The 21,522-nt window shown below is 42.2% G+C and overlaps 1 protein-coding gene across 2 annotated transcripts in view; it reads right to left on the bottom strand.

The window, feature by feature from the left end:
• LOC106562326 (synaptotagmin-7) overlaps positions 1-21,522 on the bottom strand; it is a 106,889-nt gene that overhangs the window by 16,459 nt on the left and 68,908 nt on the right. Inside the window, exons 4-5 of one of the 2 annotated variants that reach the window (XM_082957830.1) lie at positions 19,628-19,762; positions 7,964-8,089 (exon numbers count right to left, since the gene is read on the bottom strand). In XM_082957830.1, the coding sequence (XP_082813956.1) occupies positions 7,964-8,089; positions 19,628-19,762 (261 nt within the window). Of the gene's footprint in view, positions 1-7,963; positions 8,090-11,031; positions 16,590-19,627; positions 19,763-21,522 lie in introns of those variants that run through there. The other variant, XM_082957829.1, reaches the window with a different exon arrangement.

Genomic DNA, 21,522 nt, shown 5'->3' with positions numbered 1-21,522 from the left:
GATAGAGTTAATGGAGTTAGATAGAGTTAATGGAGTTAGATAGAGTTGATGAAGTTAGATAGAGTTAATGGAGTTAATGGAGTTAGATAGAGTTAAATAGAGTTAATGGAGTTAGATAGAGAAAATGGAGTTAGATAGAGTTAATGGTGTTAGATAGAGTTGCCGAAGTTAGATAGAGTGAATGGAGTTAGATGACGTTAATGGACTTAGATTGAGTTATATAGAGTTAATGAAGTTAGATGGAGTTAGATGCAGTTAATGGAGTTAGATGGCGTTATATAGAGTTAATGGAGTTAATGGAGTTAATGGAGTTAGATGGAATTAGATAGAGTTAATGGAGTTAGATTGAGTTAATAGAGTTAGATGGAGTTAGATTGAGTCAATAGAGTTAGATGGAGTTAATGGAGTTAGATAGAAAAAATTGAGTTAATGGAGTTTGATGGAATTAGATAGAGTTAATGGAGTTAGATTGAGTTAATAGAGTTAGATGGAGTTAATGGAGTTAGATAGAAAAAATTGAGTTAATGGAGTTTGATGGAATTAGATAAAGTTAATGGAGTTAGATTGAGTTAATAGAGTTAGATGGAGTTAGATAGAGTCAATGGAGTTAGATTGAGTTAATGGAGTTAGATTGAGTTAATGGAGTTAGATGGAGTTATATAGAGTTAATGGAGTTAATGGAGTTAGATAGAGTTAAATGGAGTTAGATAGAGTTAATGGAGTTAGATAGAGTTAATGGAGTTAGATAGAGTTAATGGAGTTAGATAGAGTTGATGAAGTTAGATAGAGTTAATGGAGTTAATGGAGTTAGATAGAGTTAATGGAGTTAGATGAAGTTAATGGACTTAGATTGAGTTATATAGAGTTAATGAAGTTAGATGGAGTTAGATGGAGTTAATGGAGTTAGATGATGTTAGATAAGAGTTAATGGAGTTTGATGGAGTTAAATAGAGTTAATGGAGTTCGATGGAGTTAATGGAGTTAGATAGAGTTAATGGAGTTAGATGAAGTTAATGGACTTAGATTGAGTTATATAGAGTTAATGAAGTTAGATGGAGTTCAATAGAGTTAATGGAGTTAGATTGAGTTAATGGAGTTAGATTGAGTTAGATTGAGTTAATGAAATTAGATGGAGTTAGATAGAGTTAATGGAGTTAGATGGAGTTCGATAGAGTTAATGGAGTTCGATAGAGTTAATGGAGTTAGATGGAGTTAGATAGAGTTAATGAAATTAGATGGAGTTCAATAGAGTTAATGGAGTTAATGGAGTTAGATTGAGTTAATGGAGTTAGATAGAGTTAATGAAATTAGATGGAGTTCGATAGAGTTAATGGAGTTAGATTGAGTTAATGGAGTAAGATGGAGTTAGATGGAGTTAATGAAATTAGATGGAGTTCGATAGAGTTAATGGAGTTAGAATGAGTTAATGGAGTTAGAATGAGTTAATGGAGTTATATTGAGTTAATGGAGTTAGATGGAGTTAGATAGAGTTAATGAAGTTAGATGGAGTTAGATAGAGTTAATTAAATTAGATGGAGTTCGATAGAGTTAATGGAGTTAATGAAGTTAGATGGAGTTAGATGCAGTTAATGGAGTTAGATGGCGTTATATAGAGTTAATGGAGTTAATGGAGTTAATGGAGTTAGATGGAATTAGATAGAGTTAATGGAGTTAGATTGAGTTAATAGAGTTAGATGGAGTTAGATTGAGTCAATAGAGTTAGATGGAGTTAATGGAGTTAGATAGAAAAAATTGAGTTAATGGAGTTTGATGGAATTAGATAGAGTTAATGGAGTTAGATTGAGTTAATAGAGTTAGATGGAGTTAATGGAGTTAGATAGAAAAAATTGAGTTAATGGAGTTTGATGGAATTAGATAAAGTTAATGGAGTTAGATTGAGTTAATAGAGTTAGATGGAGTTAGATAGAGTCAATGGAGTTAGATTGAGTTAATGGAGTTAGATTGAGTTAATGGAGTTAGATGGAGTTATATAGAGTTAATGGAGTTAATGGAGTTAGATAGAGTTAAATGGAGTTAGATAGAGTTAATGGAGTTAGATAGAGTTAATGGAGTTAGATAGAGTTAATGGAGTTAGATAGAGTTGATGAAGTTAGATAGAGTTAATGGAGTTAGATAGAGTTAATGGAGTTAGATTAAGTTAATGGACTTAGATTGAGTTATATAGAGTTAATGAAGTTAGATGGAGTTAGATGGAGTTAATGGAGTTAGATGATGTTAGATAAGAGTTAATGGAGTTCGATGGAGTTAAATAGAGTTAATGGAGTTCGATGGAGTTAATGGAGTTAGATAGAGTTAATGGAGTTAGATGAAGTTAATGGACTTAGATTGAGTTATATAGAGTTAATGAAGTTAGATGGAGTTCAATAGAGTTAATGGAGTTAGATTGAGTTAATGGAGTTAGATTGAGTTAGATTGAGTTAATGAAATTAGATGGAGTTAGATAGAGTTAATGGAGTTAGATGGAGTTCGATAGAGTTAATGGAGTTCGATAGAGTTAATGGAGTTAGATGGAGTTAGATAGAGTTAATGAAATTAGATGGAGTTCAATAGAGTTAATGGAGTTAATGGAGTTAGATTGAGTTAATGGAGTTAGATAGAGTTAATGAAATTAGATGGAGTTCGATAGAGTTAATGGAGTTAGATTGAGTTAATGGAGTAAGATGGAGTTAGATGGAGTTAATGAAATTAGATGGAGTTCGATAGAGTTAATGGAGTTAGAATGAGTTAATGGAGTTAGAATGAGTTAATGGAGTTATATTGAGTTAATGGAGTTAGATGGAGTTAGATAGAGTTAATGAAGTTAGATGGAGTTAGATAGAGTTAATGAAATTAGATGGAGTTAGATTGAGATAATGAAGTTTAATGGAGTTAATGGAGTTAGATGATGTTAGATAGATTTAATGAAGTTAGATGGAGTTAGATAGAGTTAATTAAATTAGATGGAGTTCGATAGAGTTAATGGAGTTAATGAAGTTAGATGGAGTTAGATAGAGTTAATGAAATTAGATGGAGTTAGATTGAGTTAATGAAGTTTAATGGAGTTAATGGAGTTAGATGATGTTAGATAGATTTAATGAAGTTAGATGGAGTTAGATAGAGTTAATGGAGTTATATGGAGGTGGAATGATGAGTTTGGTAGAGCAGAATATCTTTCAATGTACTCTCGATAATATCATTCATAGCAGGCAAGCCTTCATGAGATATGAATGATATAAGCATCTTCATAGTATTATTGGAGAGAAACAGTGGTGCTTCACTGCAAAAACAATTGACTTGCTTAAGTATCAAATACAGGTCCCCAAACAGGCTGAGCCCAAGACACGTTTTGCATTTTGATTACATAGAGTGTATGTGAATCTCTGGAGTGTCTCTTTTCCTGTGTGTATGTGTCCCTACTCCTTTTTCTCCATCTCCATATCTGTGTGTGAGAGTGTGTGTGTGTGCTGCCCACAGGAATCTCATTCCCCTGTTGTGATATTCAGCAGTGATGCAGATGTAACCCAGCCAGGCTGCCTGGGCAGACAGTCATCCAACCTGACAGAGGACCGGAGATCTGACATCATCCCATCAGAGCGCCAGTCAACACCCCCAGGGGAAGCACGATTAGATGAATAAAGAGATAGAGAGGTAGAGGGAGGGAAAGAAATGGCTGACAAAGGGAGGGAAGGTAAGTAAAGGGTTAATAGATCAATTAGATCAAGGGAGGAAGAGAGACTGCATGAGAGGCAGAGAGAGACAGTGAGAAAGAATGAGAGATGGAGAGATGGATTGAGAGGAGCGGGCTTGGTGTTGTAGAGGGCAGCATGATGGAGGGAGGAGATGGAGGTGAGGTGGAGTGGGAGTGAGGGGTGGGTTCTAATGATGGGAGAGGGGGTAGAGTGGTGAAAACATAAGAGATGAGGGATCAACAGGGGGACCTGGCTTGGGAGAAAGCGTGTATCCATAAACATTCAGTATATGGGCATGCTGATCATACAATGCCCCAGGAGAGCAGCGCAACACACTCACAGGTCCCTAGGCTGTGATGGATGAGGCCTGAGCTCTGGTGTCAGCCCACTCAGTGCAAACATCCAACATATCAGCAGGCTACCTCCCTCCGTACCAGCTTAATACAACTAATGGAGCCATCTACTACTATATGTTGTCCAGCTAACTGCAGTTTGAATACTTTTCTCCAACCTGAGTCTGAGTCATCCTGATTGGTTGGTATTCCGTGAATGCTGGTTGATGCTTCAACTGATCTTTAAACTGCCTTTTATTGCACAAACACCTAGTAAAGTAAAGAGATGGTAAAGTGATGTAATTTCCTCCTCATATCTCACGTAGATATTATTTAAGGTGAATTTATGCAGCGCTTTTTTCCACATAGGACTTCCGAAGCGGATTTCTCACTATTTTCCATCAGATTATATAACTGCGCTTTCCTTTAATCAACTTTGTGTTCCGACTCAAACGCCTCAGCAAGGCATGGTGAATGGCATTCTGCGACAGAGCTAACTTTTTTTTTTATATGGCTCTTTTGTGCTGACCTATATTGCTGTTCCCAACCAATCAAGTTTCCCTGAGCTAGCTCCAGAGGCGGCCATGGAGACCGTTGCCAAGCCAGAAGAGTAATTATAAGGCTTGACTCAATTTGATTACAGGCCAGATGAAGAAACTCTGGCTCCTAGGAGTTGGTGGTCCAGGCTCAAAGAGCATGGAGCGTTGTGCTCCTTATTTACATGTTCTCTGTGTGTCTGCGTGTCTGGGGGCTAGCACTGTCATGCTACAGCAGATTTTATTTCTGAGATGGTAATGATATCGAGCTGCCATGATAAAACTCTGTAGCTACTGCATGTTGGTGGGAGGGTTAGTCCAGTGACTCCAGTCAGCCGTCAGGCTTAAGGCCTCTGACACAATGGACCTCAGCCACCAGTGCATGACTCGATGACCACAACTTCAATAACCAGCTTTAAGGTATTGCCTACAGAATACTGTATTCACTCTTTGGACTGAGTTTTTACAATACAAACACTTTCTGGATCAGATATCATATCTGTAAGAATGGCATCGTCAGAGAACAGTACAATGCTCAATAGAAGCAGCTGCAGTAGCATGCTTTAGAGTCAGACAACACTCAGGTTAGACTACTTTGTGGAGCATTACTAATCTCTCAGCACAAATGTTTCCAGACTACTAATAAATACGAATGACTTCCAGGATAATTCCATAGTTTTCCTCCCTCATCTCCTTGTGGATATAGCTTGGTTATCACTGGCTTTAGAGTTGTGCTGTAACACTATGATTAGTTTCTAATTGAGCTGCCATAGCAAAAGAAACAGAGATTACGCTGCCTCTAGTTTATGCTTCTCACGAAGCTTTGATTACCTGTTTCTAAGCATCTGAGTGCACACTCCTGTCTCCTGAGAATGAGCCAAGGCATATCATTCTCCATCCATCTGAATAAAGATTCTCTCTCTGCCCAAAAGAGATAATATTCCGTTGTACTCAGTTCTACAGGGATAAACAAGACTGGTCTCACGGATGCAACAGAACATATTCTCCATTTGAGAGAATGATTAACCTTCCCTCTCTACCAATGACCCTTTCTCTGTCTATGCAAGGACATCCTATTCTAATATACAGTAAGGTGTGTGTATGGACGGATGGTATATGTCTGTCAATGTCAGTTTCATCTCAGCCTGTATGTGTATTTATTCATCTCATTGAACTGTATGTTTCTAGGCATCTGAATTGTGAATGGTTCCATTTCTCTTTGAGTGAATACTTCTGTCTTTTTGGCAGTGAGTGTACATTTCACTAGCAACCTGAAAACAAAGGTTTCTCTCTTTGTCTGACAGCATATGTGTGCTCTCTCTCTATCTCTCTGTCTCTCTGTCGCACACACACACACACACACACACACACACACACACACACACACACACACACACACACACACACACACACACACACACACACACACACACACACACACACACACACACACGGGATCATCCATTTCCATCATGTTCAGTCTGCTGGGATCCATCATAAGCCAGGGGCAGGCAAGGCAGGGGCAGGCAAGGCAGGGGCAGGCAAGGCAGGGGCAGGCAAGGCAGGGGCACTGGGACCCACACAGGGGTAACTAGAGAGACTGAGAGATGGACAGAGATGATGATTGAAAGTGGTTATTCATTGTGGAAGGACACTAGAGAAGTTGGCCCACGCGATTGTGCCTCGCACCAGATCACATTGATTAAAGACTGATGTTGGACAGGCACCCGACCAGGAAGAGGGAGAAGATGAGCATGCAGGCGTGCCTCCACACCGAGACTGCAATGAAGGCATTTTAAGGCTGAACAGGTCATAACCGTGGCATGACCGTGAAATACGATTAGCATGACCATGACAGGACAAACCCACAGGCCAATACAGCACAATAGCGTTCCTTCAGAACAAAATTCTTATGTATTCTGACCGCTGCACAGAACTCCATCTACCATCATCATATTTTGTTCCTTTTAGAACTGAGCACAAAGGAAATGTGGAAATTCCAGGAGGCATTACAAATGGTATTGACATCATAAGATGCAGTACAAAATAGTCTACATCAGAGAAATTCAGTGAAAACTAACTATTGTCTGATAAATGTAATAGCTGTTCTATTGCTCATCTGGGACAGAAATGTACTGAACGCTACCATATAAAAGCACTCACTACTACACCACCTAACACAGTAGGACTCCTTACCCAATAATAGGGATTTATGTACAGTCCACTACCCATGAGGGACAGGAGGCAAGCAGAGCACTCAAGTCCTGAGAACGTTTTAGGTGATAACACGGCAGCCTATCTAGCTGTTTGCTCACCACAAGAGTTGCTCTGGTTCTTATTTCCCAGCTGGTAGTTGGCTGTTAGTGTGTTTGTCTCTGACAGCTGTTGGGGAATACATATGGAGTCGGTGGCAGAAGAACGGTTAGCATATTTTTAGACAGGCATTTCACACGGGGGGACCACACTCCCGAATAATGAGTCCACCCCCACCATGCTCCCTGCTGAGGAACGGAGACACGCAGATCAAACCCTCTTTGAGCTGGCGAGGAAGAGCGGGAGGCAAACAGGCTAACAAGGGGGAGGCAGGATGAGAGGGAGCATGAAAAGAACAAGGGAGCATGAAAAAGGAAAGATGGAAAAACTGAGGAAACAAAGCCAAAGCTGACTTAGAATGGCAAAAGTAAACAAACACGTTGCGGTAAGGCTAGGACCAATGAAGTGGGACAGGATGTAGACACATAGTTAACACTTGATGATTGGACATTCTAGTGTTATTACCTGATAATTCCTATTTCAGATCAGGAGAATGAATTGGGGAATGGTTGATTGGCTGGGATCAGAGACAATATATGGGGAGCAGATGCTTATTTAATATATAATAAAAGTCATTACTTCTTGCTACCTTCTCAGAGTGACTATATCTAATCCTGTTACTAATGTACTAACTCAGGACTCTCACAGCAGGAAGACACTGAAACCAACCAATCAGATGCTTCTGTCAGCCCATCCAATTACAGCGTCCCCATTGGGTTGGTATAGGCTCCCTCTCATTGTGGATCATGCCGATCACACAGTAGCTTCAAAACTGGACCATAAAGATCTGCTCTGAACCTCTGAACATAACACACACTGCTGAGAAGTCTACACCAACTATTTTCCTTCAATCTCTCTTATCCTCATTTCACCTGGGCTTTATCTCTCAACTCTTTCTTTCTTTCTTTCTTTCTTTCTTTCTTTCTTTCTTTCTTTCTTTCTTTCTTTCTTTCTTTCTTTCTTTCTTTCTTTCTTTCTTTCTTTCTTTCTTTCTTTCTTTCTTTCTTTCTTTCTTTCTTTCTTTCTTTCTTTGTCTTTCACCCTCTCCCTCTTTCTCATCCTTTCACTCTTTTGTTCGTAGGCTGGCTGGTACCTTGATTTGTCCGGTGGAGTTGAGTTTTCTTGGCACGCTGGTGCTTCCTGTAGATCTGGGAGGTTGGCGAAGTCATCTTGTTCAGCCAGCCCGATCGCTAGTGACAGAACAACCATCTTCCCCTCGCTGCTCCACACAACAACACACACACACAAACACACACACACAACGAGTACAGAGACAGAGTAGAGACAGGTAGTTAAAAAAAACTGTAAAGAGGAGAAAAGGACGATATTGATTGGTGAAACATTTACATATTATCACTTGGATTGATACAAAACCTCATCCTTAAAACATTTAATTGAACCCAAGCTGTTGTAGACACAGATTGTTTACTTTCTGTGAGCTAGGAAGCGTACCGTGTTACAGGCTTTAGTCATATTGAAGTATGCTGAAGTCTGAAAGGGCCAGGCACACAGTGCTCTTAACAAGCAAACATTCACACACTCCTGCTCTTACACACACGCACACACACACACACACACACACACACACACACACACACACACACACACACACACACACACACACACACACACACACACACACACCACACACACACACACACACACACACACACACACACACACCCTTAGCTTCCCCTAGGGGATCCTCTCCCCCGGTTTGTGTAAAGCTGTGAGGTGAGTCACTGTTTCCCTGGACCCTGTCCTGTCTAACTCTCTCCATCATTCTCTTCCTTCCCTCACAGGGCCTTTACATAACACATTCCTGACCCCTGTTCAACAAAACCCACTCTGACCCTCACTGTTCTCTAATCATCTTCGGTTTTCCTGCACAAGAATATCACAACATATTGTCTTTGGGGGACAAACTCGCAGTGTGTAGTTAATAGTAGTAGTTATCATATTTTAGTGCAGTCTGTGAGGAGGCTGAAGATGTTTTGCTCCATGTCCAACTACCTAAATGACACATGGAGTCTGTGCATCATACAGCTATTCATCACGATGTAAAAATGTATTGGCATTCATCCTGCTTGTGCTTTTCCTCCCTCTTATAGCAGTTTCTCTTTCCCTCCATATTTAACCCAAATATTTTATTTCATGTCATTTCTATTTCTGACATTCTACACTCTCTCTCTATCTCTCCCTCTCTCTCAAAATTGAAAATACATTTAGCAAAAGAACACGACTGCCTGCAAAAAGATTAACGCAACCATACTTATCTCTTGAGTCCAAGCAGACAAAACAGAAATGTTGTCTGTGTTTTAAAATCCTAGTAGATCAATACACGTTCTTTACAGTCACTAAATCATGATGATCAAAATAAAGTACTATCCAAGATGGTAGTTCACCAAACAATTTCATTCACATGAAATCAAATATCCTTCCTGATGAAAAAGAAATATGCACATTATGTGCAGGATTCATTCATCGGTATCATCACAATCCAATTCCATGTATTCAATACAAAGGTTGGTTGGCTCATAGTTCTGTAGACTTTCCATTGGCACACAGAAACACAATCCACAAAAGAAAGGTGACCACAATAGAGGAACACAACTGATATGAATTTATAGGCCAAAATCCACACCAAAGCAAAGCTCTATCATGGAAGGTCACAATGTTGGAGATGATGACTTAAAAGTAACACAACTTCATTCTCTGCATCTCTGTAAATCCGCAATATTAAAAAAATCATAACAATTAGACAGTCCGCATTGCCTAGATCTTTCCACCTCTCCGCATCCTCCCATCCTCTAGAGCCTTAGTCCAGCCCAGAAAGATTCATGTTTACAGGGACTGTGGGCAAGGCCACCTCTCCCTCCATGTTCCACATATCTGCCCTGCCTGTATTGAGCGATGATTCAGTGAGGTGGTCACTGGTCTGGGGCCTGTGTTAATGAGCCAGAGAGACTCAAGTGGAGGGCAGGGTGTCGGGGAGGTCCGCAGGCTGCCCTACACAGCCTCAGATATCCATCATTGTTCACACACAGGAGGAGAAGGAATCGCTGTGTTTTGTTTCTCAAACAAATAGTTCATCCCCAGCCAATCATTTCAATACCAGATTCATTGGAAAATCGGTGACACCATCAAATGTGTCAGGAGATTCTGGCCTCCGGATCGCTCCTCCACCTACACTAGATCTACTCTCTCCAATATGCTGTGAGGGGTCTGTGAAGTACTGATGTTCTGCTGACTGCAGGGTAATGAAAAAAAACATACATTTAGCGGTACATTTGATCGTACATTTGTCACATTTAGCTTTATCATAGCTAAATATTGTAACAATTTGAGCTAAATTGAATTAGGAAGTGGTAGTTTTTCATCCATATCCACACAGAGAATTGAACTCTCTCTCCACCTCAACAACTCCTCGTCTCCTTCGGTTTAACCTTCATCCTATACCCCCCTTTCCATCTTTCACACACTACTCCTCTCTACCTTTATCTCTCTCTCCCTCTAATAGTGACAGTCCATTGTGGGAGTAATGACGCTGTAGACAGGAGATCAATGCATGTGGAGTTTCTACATGCTGCTGCTTAACCCCTACACCCATGTTGATGCACACAGGCTATAAATGTGATATACACTGTAAGCACACACACACACACACACACACACACACACACACACACACACACACACACACACACACACACACACACACACACACACACACACACACACACACAGTAAAGACTTCAGAGTACGGTATGCAGCTGCAGCATACTTATTAGCTCAAATAGTTTTCCCCCTACCCTCGGGTGTGTGACCTACGCAAAGATTATACATGTGACTTTAAGTAACTTAAAAACAGACACTAAAGGGCATACAGACAGAGTAACCAAGAACAATGCATAAATTACACTTAAAGTAATGCCAAAAAACAGCTACAGTACATGGCTTAGGCTTGGCATTTCGGGAGTGAATCTTACAGTATATGAAACTCTTCAGGACAATTACCCGAGGAAAGGGGGGAGATTTGATATAATAAGGACAACACAGTGAGGTTGAGAAAGCCCAAAGAGACAGACAGAGGACAGTGCAGACAGGCTCAGAATAGAACCAAGAGCAGAATCTAGAAGATTCCCAGATCAGCAGACTCACAGGAAAGACTTGACATCCAGTCCTCTGTTGCGGATCTGTCCCATCATGTGGTCCCAGCTGCCTGGGTTGGACCTGGAGCGTCCTCCTCCTGCTCCTCTGTACCGGGAAGCACCTGTCCCCCCTGGACTCCCCCGCACTCCCCGCGGGCCTCCCCGGTGCCCCCCGCCCCCGAGCCCTGTGTGCAGCTGGCCCAGGCTCTGGGAGGTGGCTGGGGGGTCATTGGGGCCCGGAGGGGGCTGGTGGGTGAGAGGCTGCTGGAGACTCTGCTGTCGCACCAGGGGACGAGGACGGGCTGCTGCAGAGGATGGAATGTGCTCCAGAGTAGAGGCGGCCGAGAGGGAGGGGTCCCCAAAACTGACCAGACAGAGCAGCAAGGGAAGAGAGGGTAACAAGGGTTTGCACGTGGGAGAAGAGGGACGGAGAGGGATAGATGAGAAGGATAGTGGTAACCAGAGAGATTGACAGAAGAGATCCATAATTGGAAAAAAGGAGATACAGAGGGAGAGTGATGGTGTGAGTACAATACAAGTACCAGAGGGAACAAAAATGAGGACGGACCCAGAGAGTTCAACATAGAGAAAGGAGGGTATGGAGAGATGAAAAACAGGAAATAGAGCATTGTCAGGTTAAATCAGTTTAGCAGTAGTTATACAGTTGTAGAAGATGCTTTTATAGATGCTTGTATGTGAGTGTCTGACAGTCTGTGGGTAGGCTTGTGTTTTTGACAGTGCTCAGCCCCACACCAAACAGGAGCAAACAGCCTTTATCTCTATTTTCCTCCATCCACTGCTCTTACCCTTTTCATGTCACTTTTCTCCCTGATTTGCCTTGACCTCTTCCTCCTCCTTTGTATCCATTTTTTTTCATCCCATTAATCTGTCCTCCTCTACCCCATGATGACATTACACTAGCCTCCTAGCTACCTCTCACACTATGCTGCTTCTCTTAGGTCAACAGGTCTTTGTTAGCTCTATTCATCTTGCCTGCCTTACCCATCAGTTCAACCCATTCATCTGACCAAACAACCCTCTCCCCTCCCTCAAACCCCTCTGTCTTTCTAATCATCCGTCTGCTTTTACACTAGTTTAATAGTGCTTCTCTACTCTCCCCCTTCGATTTCTGCCCTTCATGATTACTGTAAGCTCTGGCTAAACAGCATCTGTCTTAGGCTAGTGCAGCACTGGAGGATTTACAGCCTTTGGCTGTGTTGACTGTGCTCTTCAGTGGGCCCTGGGCTAGCTCCACAGCGCTGTAGTAATTATACTGGAGAGCACCAGAGGCAGGGCCCCGAGAGGAGGAACTTTGTGGACCAGATTAATACCAGTCATACTTCATACTCCCCACATGGCCTTTCAGATAGCTCACATACAGCTCAGGACAATGTGTTGACTGAAGATGGGCTGTGGTTAGTGAGAATGAGTGTTACTGTCATTATATGAATGGTCAGTGGGTATGGAAGTGTCTTGGGATGGGCTTATGGAATGTGCTAATAGCGGTTACAGCACATTTGATAAGTGTACGGACGTTGCTTTAAACATTCCAGAAAATCTACAAGTGCCATCAGATTTGCTTGGATTGTACAGTTGAAGTCGGAAGTTTACATACACTAAGGTTGTAGTCATTAAAACTTGTTTTTCAACGACTCCACAAATGTAGTTTTGGCAAGTCGGTTATGACATCTACTTTGTGCATGACACAAGTCATTTTTCCAACAATTGTTTACAGACAGATATTTTCACTTATAATTCACTGTATCACAATTCCAGTGGGTCAGAAGTTTACAGAGACTAAGTTGACTGTGCCTTTAAACAGCCTGGAAAATTCCAGAAAATTATGTCAAGCTTTAAAAGCTTCTGATAGGCTATTTGACAAAATTTTAGTCAATTGGAGGTGTACCCGTGGATGCATTTCAAGGCCTGCCTTCAAACTCAGTGCCTCTTTGCTTGACATCATGGGAAAATCAAAAGATATCAGCCAAGACCTCAGAAAAAAAATTGTAGACCTCCACAAGTCTGATTCATCCTTGGGAGCAATTTTCAAATGCCTGAAGGTACCACGTTAATCTGTACAAACAATAGTACACAAGTATTAATATCATGGGACCACGCAGCCGCCAAACCGCTCAGGAAGGAGACGCGTTCTGTCTCCTAGAGAAGAACGTACGTTGGTGTGAAAAGTGCAAATCAATCCCAGAACAACAGCAAAGGACCTTGTGAATCCAATTAAAAATGGGATGTAATAATTGTATCACTAGCCACTTTAAACAATACTACTTTATATAATGTACCCTACATTACTCATCTCATATGTATATGCTGTACTCAATACCATCTACTGCATCTTGCCTATGCCGTTCGGCCAAATATTTTTATGTACATATTCTTATTCATTCCTTTACACTTGTGTGTATAAGGTAGTTGTTGTGAAATTGTTAGATTACTTGTTAGATATTACTGCACAGTCGGAACTAGAAGCACAAGCATTTTGCTACACTCGCATTAACACCTGCGAACCATGTGTATGTGACAAATAAAATGTCATTTGATTTGAAGATGCTGGAGGAAACAGGTACAAAAGTATCTATATCCACAGTAAAATGAGTCCTACATCGACATAACCTGAAAGGCCGCTCAGCAAGGAAGAAGCCAATGCTCCAAAACCACCATAACAAAGCTAGACTACGGTTTGCAACTGCACATGGGGACAAAGATCGTACTTTTTGGAGAAATGTCCTCTGGTCTGATGAAACTAAAATGGAACTGTTTGGCTATAATGACCATTGTTATGTTTAGAGGAAAAGGGGGAGGCTTGCAAGCTGAAGAACACCATCCCAACCGTGAAGCACGGGGGTGGTAGCATCATGTTGTTGGGGTGCTTTGCTGCAGGAGGGACTGGTGCATTTCACAAAATAGATGGCATCATGAGAAAGGAAAATGATGTGGATATATTGAAGCAACATCTCAAGACATCAGTCAGGAAGTTAAAGCTTGGTTGCAAATGGGTCTTCCAAATGGACAATGACCCCAAGCATCCTTACAAAGTTGTGGCAAAATGGCTTAAGGACAACAAAGTCAAGGTATTGGAGTGGCCATCACAAAGCCTTGACCTCAATCCTATAGAAATTTTGTGGGCAGAACTGAAAAAGCCTGTGCGAGCAAGGAGGCCTACAAACCTGACTCAGTTACATCAGCTCTGTCAGGAGGAATGGGCCAAAATTCACCCAACTTATTGTGGGAAGCTTGTGGAAGGCTACCTGAAATGTTTGACCCAATTTAAACAATTTAAAGGCAATGCTACCAAATACTAATTGAGTGTATGTAAACTTTTGACCCACTGGCAATGTGATGAAATAAATAAAAGCTGAAATAAATCATTCTCTCTACTATTATTCTGACATTTCACATTCTTAAAATAAAGTGGTGATCCTAACTGGCCTAAGAAAGGGAATTTTTACTAGGATTAAATGTCAGGAATTGTGAAAAACAGAGTTTAAATGTAGTTGGCTAAGGTGTATGTAAACTTTTGACTTCAACTGTATATAATATAAGACATTAGGTTGGTTTGATAGAAGTTCATCAGTATCATGCTTTCCCACTCTCTGTGTTCACCTGTATCACCACTGCTTAAATCCTCCCTCTCACTCATCTCATCCAAAGTATTATCATTGGACCTTTTATATGGCATAAATAATCTAAAGAATGAGGTAGGGTAGAAATAATATGGATGGATGCATTAAGTATGAAAGATAGGGATAAGCTTACAAGCTATCAGTGACAAGAGAACAATATAACAATATAAATAATACATGTGACTCAGAGATAGAAGTGTATCTATGAAAGCAGCAGGTCATAGATAGCAACATCAAATAAAAGTCTTTCAATAAAATAATTCCACTCTGCTCCTCCAACAATGATGCATTCAGTGCCAAGCTGCAGTATGCGCCACATCGGCTGCAGTATGCGCCACATCGGCTGCAGTATGCGCCTCATCGGCTGCAGTATGCGCCACATCAGCTGCAGTATGCGCTACATTTTACAGTCCAACAAATATTTTTGTCATAACTGACAGAATGATTCATCAATAGATCTGGATGGAATACGTGGCATAGGGCCAGCCAGACATCTGGGAGTCCAATTCACACAGAAATACATTTCTCCTGTGTCATAAAGTTGGCTTAGGCTTTTTTACAGCTCCTACCCACATACCGTAGCCAGCTCAACACTTAATTATTTCACTGTACATTTCTCTACTATTTTCGATATCTCTCTTGTCCAAGGTTGAATACATTCAACTGCAAATAGATATTTCATTTGTCTCTCTGCGTGTATAGTAAATGACTTACCTACCCTGTCATTCAAATGGCCAGGCAGGCTATAAGCCCTTCTATCTGCTGCCTGTATCCTCCCCCTGCTGACTTAAGGAGGGCTTCTCAGATATCTCCTACCCAGAAAGTCAATTAAACTGACTAAAAACCTTGAGTGATTTGTAATTAAAGAGCCTTGAGGGGGGGCAGAGGTAGAGAGAGGGGAGAGTGAGACATATCTTACAGCAGAAACATAGACACACATGCCTACCTCAAAATAGAAACCAATTACAGACCAGAAATGGGGAAAAAGTTAGATTTGATTAGGAGGAGGGGGAGGTAAAAACTAGAGGAGTGAAGAAGGCAGGTAAAGAGGGATTTGGATTTTGACTGAAAGTGTTAAAATGGTTATACACTCTTAGAAAAAAGGGTTATTTGGCTTTCCCCATAGGAGAACCCAATTAGTTCCAAGTAGAAACCTTTTTGGTTCCAGGTAGAACCATTTAGAGTTCCATGTAGAACTCTCTACGGAAAGGGTTCTACTGTATATGGAACCCAAAAGGGTTCTACCTGGAACCAAAAGGGTTCTTCAAAGGACTTCCCCTATGAGGACAGCCAAAGAACCGTTTTAGGTTCTAGATAGCACCTTTTTTTCTAAGAGTGTACATGAGGAGATTTTCAGGCGTCTTAAGAACGGCCCTGCTATAAGATTCCAAATCAAAAAGTAGATATTTTTTGGTCTAATACAGTGATGAAGCAGTGGCAGACGTTGCGTAACTTTTGGTATTTGTTTGTGAGAGAGGATGTTCTCTTTAGTCAACAGAGCCTTACCATGACAACATATTCCCATGCATCAAAAATGTCAGTACAAGCACTCACATTTTCAGCTCATTATTTCCTTCAATAGTTTCTTCCCTCTTTCCATCCATTCTTCCTTTCATAAATCTCTGCACTACCGAATGCAGCATATATCACATACAAGCCTTTCTGCTTCTGACTGCAGTCCCCCAAACCATCCATACCATGCCCCTGTGCTGCTCAGCAATACCCCCCCATGCGTGACCTCATGCCCAGCCAACACATGTCACTCATGTCACTCACTTTCTGGGCCTCAGGCCTCCGGCGTGCATGTGGCTCTGGACCGTCTGCCAGCGCCCAGCCTTGCTGCCAGGGCCCAGCCCCGTCACTATGCTTCTCACGCTGTCACTGCGACTGGGACCTGCCCCGCTCCCACACCCAGCCCCGCCCCCATCCCCCTTCTCCACCCCACTGAGAGACAGGGGGCACCAGATAGACAGACAGACACAGACATAAAGGAGAGGGAGAGAGACAGACGGAAGAGAGAGAGAGACAGAGAAAGAGAGAGAGAGGTGGATAGTAACAGTAGAATCAGTGAGGTAGAACAACCCGGAAAGTGAACCACACAGCAGAATAGCATTAGGATGGGGGTAGTGTTATCAATCCAGCTACAGGTTTCCAATACAGAGGAGTAGCAGCCAGCCAGCAAGTCAGTAGGCTGTGCTGCTGCTGGGTTAGCAGGAGGGAGATGGGCTGAGATTCACTGTGTATATCTCTGTCTGTCTGTCTGTCTGTCTGTCTGTCTGTCTGTCTGTCTGTCTGCGTCTGTCTGTCTGTCTGTCTGTCTGTCTGTCTGTCTGTCTGTCTGTCTGTCTGTCTGTCTGCGCGCGCGCGCGCGCGCGCGCGCGCGCCGCGCGCGCGAATCAGATGGGAAGAGTGACAGAGTGGTGTGTGTTTGGGTGCAGTAGGACTGAGACAGACAGATGCTGGCTGTGTTTTGAGTACCTGTCAGTTAGACTGACTGGCCATTCTGCAGCTTTCCTTTATGCTGCACATTAAATATACATGACCAAATGGATTATTCTATCAAGGACTTCATGGTGTTTGCAATAAAACTGAGGGGGTCATGATCATTGAATTATGTAAGCTATCTATGGCCTCTTTACATTTTAAAAGAAACAGTTGATCTACTTTGTTATGTACAGTAGGATCTACAACGTTAAATGAAACAGATCGGTTTGATTGAAAGATTATGGTGTGTGTAATGACATTGTTGGAGTGAGTGGCTCGAAAGCCTCTAGAAAGACATGTAGTGTATAGCAGTTAATCAGCACAGTGAATCTGTTGAGTACACACTTCATTCCTCTCCCGCGTAACCCAGAGCAGCACAAGCAACCGTATCCTAGACAACGTCAGAGACAACAGCAGACAGACCAGACACAGTTTCACTACAGGGTCACTACACTCAGTGGAGACACACAGACACAGTCAGAGAACACAGCTTCTGGCCGAGAGGGATAACACTTTAGACAGAGGATATGTACGTCCAGCCTGCAACAGTTCTACAGTGAGCATGGGGTAGGGATGGAGTTGACCATTTAGGGAGATATAAGGTCATTCATATTTAGCTTATGCACAGGGCTTCCCATCCCTTGCTCAAGACCTCGTCACATGACGGCGAAAAGGGCAAACATTTGACTGGATCTCAAAAAGGGATCAATGGATCCTAGCAGGTTCACTGTATCACAGCCCATAAACTCTAAAGACAAAACACCCATTGAGAATAAACCCCGTCTTTATCCTTTCTCTGGTAAGCTATAAAATAAAATTAAAAACGACTTTTTCCGTGCAGGAAAAACATCAATGACATTAGAGGCTTTAGTGATTAATGTACTGTACTGTACAGCTATAGAGTAACTGGTGTGTCCAGAGGGCTCAGGTGGTCTGTCTAAGGAGAGGCAGCCTTATAGCACCTGGTGGTAGACGTGGTGGTGGTGGTGGTGGTGGTGACACAAAACCACGAGGCACAACGAGAGTGAGGAGAGGTGATTAGGGAACGACACAGGACTCCTATAGAATGTGACAAAAAAACGACAACAGCAAAAACTAGGAGCAAAAGCCCAAAACAACGGTCAACCCTCGATGACAGAGCTGAGGGGACGGTTTAAACCGAGGGCAATGGGTTTACGGTTAATACCCTTAAGATTAGGGGATGGTTGGTTAGTTGGTTGGTTTCAGTGGAAAGGTGGGTGAGTGGGATCTATAAAGGGTTTCTGCTCAGATGGTTTGAGGGTTGTCCGTCTCCATGGTAGCACTCCATGGGCTGGAGGTGAAGGGTTAGAGGTTAAGGGTTAGTGAGGCTGGCAGGGCTGTAGGGAATAGGGGGCACTTCAAATGTTGGTTGGTTGGTTGGTATATAGGTAAATGTTGGTATATAGGTAAAAGTTTCTTCATGTTAACTTTCAGTATGCTAAGTTTCAGTATGTTCAGTTTCTGTATGTCTATATTGTGTGTATTTTAAAGATTCATGTTACATATTCATGTGTCCAGATGGGAAAGGCTAGTATAATGAATAGTGTGTTTATAGTGTTTATAGTGCAGACATGATCTGCATCTATTAGTGTCTCCATCCAATTAATATTTGATCTGTCCTGGTAACACCACTAGAGACAACCCCCTTCTTGATTCAATCTAAGGTTGCATCCCAAATGGCTCCCTATTCCCTATGTAGTGCATTACTTTCGACCAGAGGGAATAGGGTTAAGTTTGCGACGCACCCGAGATGAAGATCAGAGGGCTGGAGGGAGACAAGGCTGACCTCACGCCTGGCCATCCCTGTACTGATGTCAGTCACCTCTAAGGTGAGGCAAGTAGAAACATCCTAGTGGCAGCCCTGTACAACTCCATCTAGTTCTGCATGACAAACAATGCATACTAAATAGCTTTACCTTTCAGACCCTGTTGGCTGCAGGAAAAGGAATTACTAATGCCAATCAACGGAACTCTCCCAAGACAGTAGATACTCTATGTAAGATGTGCATGTTACGTGGATAACATCACTTATTAATGCTGTTTGGCCCCCTTAGGCTATTACATTTGACTTTAGCAATGACCTTTACCGGGACATATGCATTAGGTTATGCCTTGGGTTCAGAGCTATTGTTTGGCAAATGAGCTACTTGTGTAGAATATAAAGCGCATACTTTGCGCATCATGTAGCTCTTACGTGTATGTCCGGCAGAGAGAAATGCATGCAAGTGGACTAGGGTGGCATGTTCCTATGTAGACAATGTACTGTGTCTTTGGATGTATATTTTGTTTGCAATGTTTGTCTGTTTCTAGAATGTAGTGTTGTTCTAGTGTGTCAGACTGAGGGTGTTGTGGAGAGTTGGGGGTACGGGGGCACAGAACTCATTGTGAGAGGCTTGGCTCCCCCGCTTCGTTACAGCCCTGCACAGAGAGAGGGGTCCCTTACCAGCCGCGACCGAGACTCACTTGGGCGTGAGGCGAGGGTCTCCATACGGGGCATAGGGGGACATGTTTAAGAGGAACTCCTTGGGCGGGTAGGAGCTCCATCTCTGCTGCACGTTGCTGCTGTCATTGTTATTCCAAAAGTCCCTGTCTAGATCACTGCGGCCAGAGAGAGAGACAGGTAAGAGCAGTACAGCCAATCACAGTGGAGTAGGAGGGAGGAGTTTCAGGGATAGAAAGAAAGATAGGTCAGAGCAGCAGAGCCAATCACAGTGGAGCAAAGTGAAGGATGTTTCTTGGAGAGAGACAGGATATGGAAACAACCTTAGTTTAATAGGTGAATGAGAGAAATGTCAATCCAGGCAATAGAGAAAATAATATTTGTAGAAAATAATTGGAAAATACATTAGGGGTGGGGGGTCCTGCACAGGGCCGGACTACCACATTAGGGGTAGGGGCCCTGGGGCACCGATCTCCGGGGGCCCCCATTTCTTAAATCAGCTAACTTACTACATTTCAACACATTTTTCCATGGTGCAGAGAGAAAACCTTTATCTTCTCCCACAGGACCACTGTGCCCACCCACACCTCCCACCACAAGACAGTTGTACCGACCCACAGGTACCGGGAGCACCTTGAAGGCATAGAGAGCATTTCGGGGTTGGATTAATTTTCATTTGGAATAGTTTGCGCAGGGTAAGATAAGATCTGTGGACAAAATGGAAATGGATATTCTGATAATTAGGATTTCTAGAAGAGAGAATTACAGACCAGTTCATTTCAGTGATTGAAGGTAAGACGTCTCTTCTATTGTAGGTCGATTGGCAGGGGCTTCTAAAATGCTTTTAAGAATTGCAAGTATAGATCAGAAAACAGTCCCCTGGGTTTAGGCCAGTTCTCAAAAATGTTGCGGAGGGGGTGAGTTGGTAGTGTTTCGCCCCAGGGGACATCATATGCTCGCAAATAAAAGAAGAAGAAGGATTTGCCCGGTAAATTAAAAGTGTAATTTCTAATAGCGGGTCTGCTAAGAACGGCCCGATGGTGGGCGAGGGCCATGGGTAATACATCTATATCAAGAACTTTGTTGAACAGGTCCTTTGAAGTGAATATAAAGTCCACGAGAGAAAAATGTAAAATTTCCATAGGAGGGATTCATAATTCGACATTAAATTGTCAACTGTCACCTCATTTGCCCATTTCCGCAGTGCCACAGAGGTCAGATGCTGGTCTCTCCCCCCTGTCTGCCCAGATCTGTCTAGCCTGTACTCCCAAACTGCATTAAAATCGCCAATCAGAAGTCAGCTAAATCTAGTGTCAGAGTACAGAATTGGTCATGAAATGAGTTATTGTAAGTGTTTGGTGCATACACCAACAGAATAGTACTACTTTTTTTATTAAACTGATTACTTTAATAAAAGTAATCAGTTTAATAAAGGTCAGTTTAATAAAATTGATTGTACCCTCCCTGAGGGATCCTCCACCTGTCACGCTCTGACCTAAGAGAGCTGTTTTTTCTCTGTTTAGTTAGGTCAGGGTGTGATATGGGTGGGCATTCTATGTTTTTTGTTTCTATGTTTAGTTCTATTATTCTATTTCTATGTTGGATGTTTTTGGGATGATCTCCAATTAGAGGCAGCTGGTTCGCGTTGTCTCTAATTGGAGATCATATTTAAGTTGGGTTTTTTTCTATTGTGTTTTGTGGGTAGTTGTTTTCTGTTTCGTTCACGTAACCTAACAGAACTGTTGACTGTCGTTTTGTTTCTTTTGTATTAAGTGTTCGTTTTCATTCAAATATAATTATGAGCACGCAACACGCTGCGCCTTGGTCCCCTCTATACGACGCCCGTGACACCACCTAAGTCAGTGTATTGGAAGTTGCGTCTGGCAACAATAAGTACTCTTACTTTTTGTAGTAAAAC

The sequence above is a fragment of the Salmo salar genome, chromosome 11 (assembly GCF_965601325.2).
Source record: "Salmo salar chromosome 11, fSalSal1, whole genome shotgun sequence".
NCBI lineage: Eukaryota > Metazoa > Chordata > Actinopteri > Salmoniformes > Salmonidae > Salmo > Salmo salar.
This window is presented reverse-complemented; position numbering and strand designations above follow the sequence as displayed.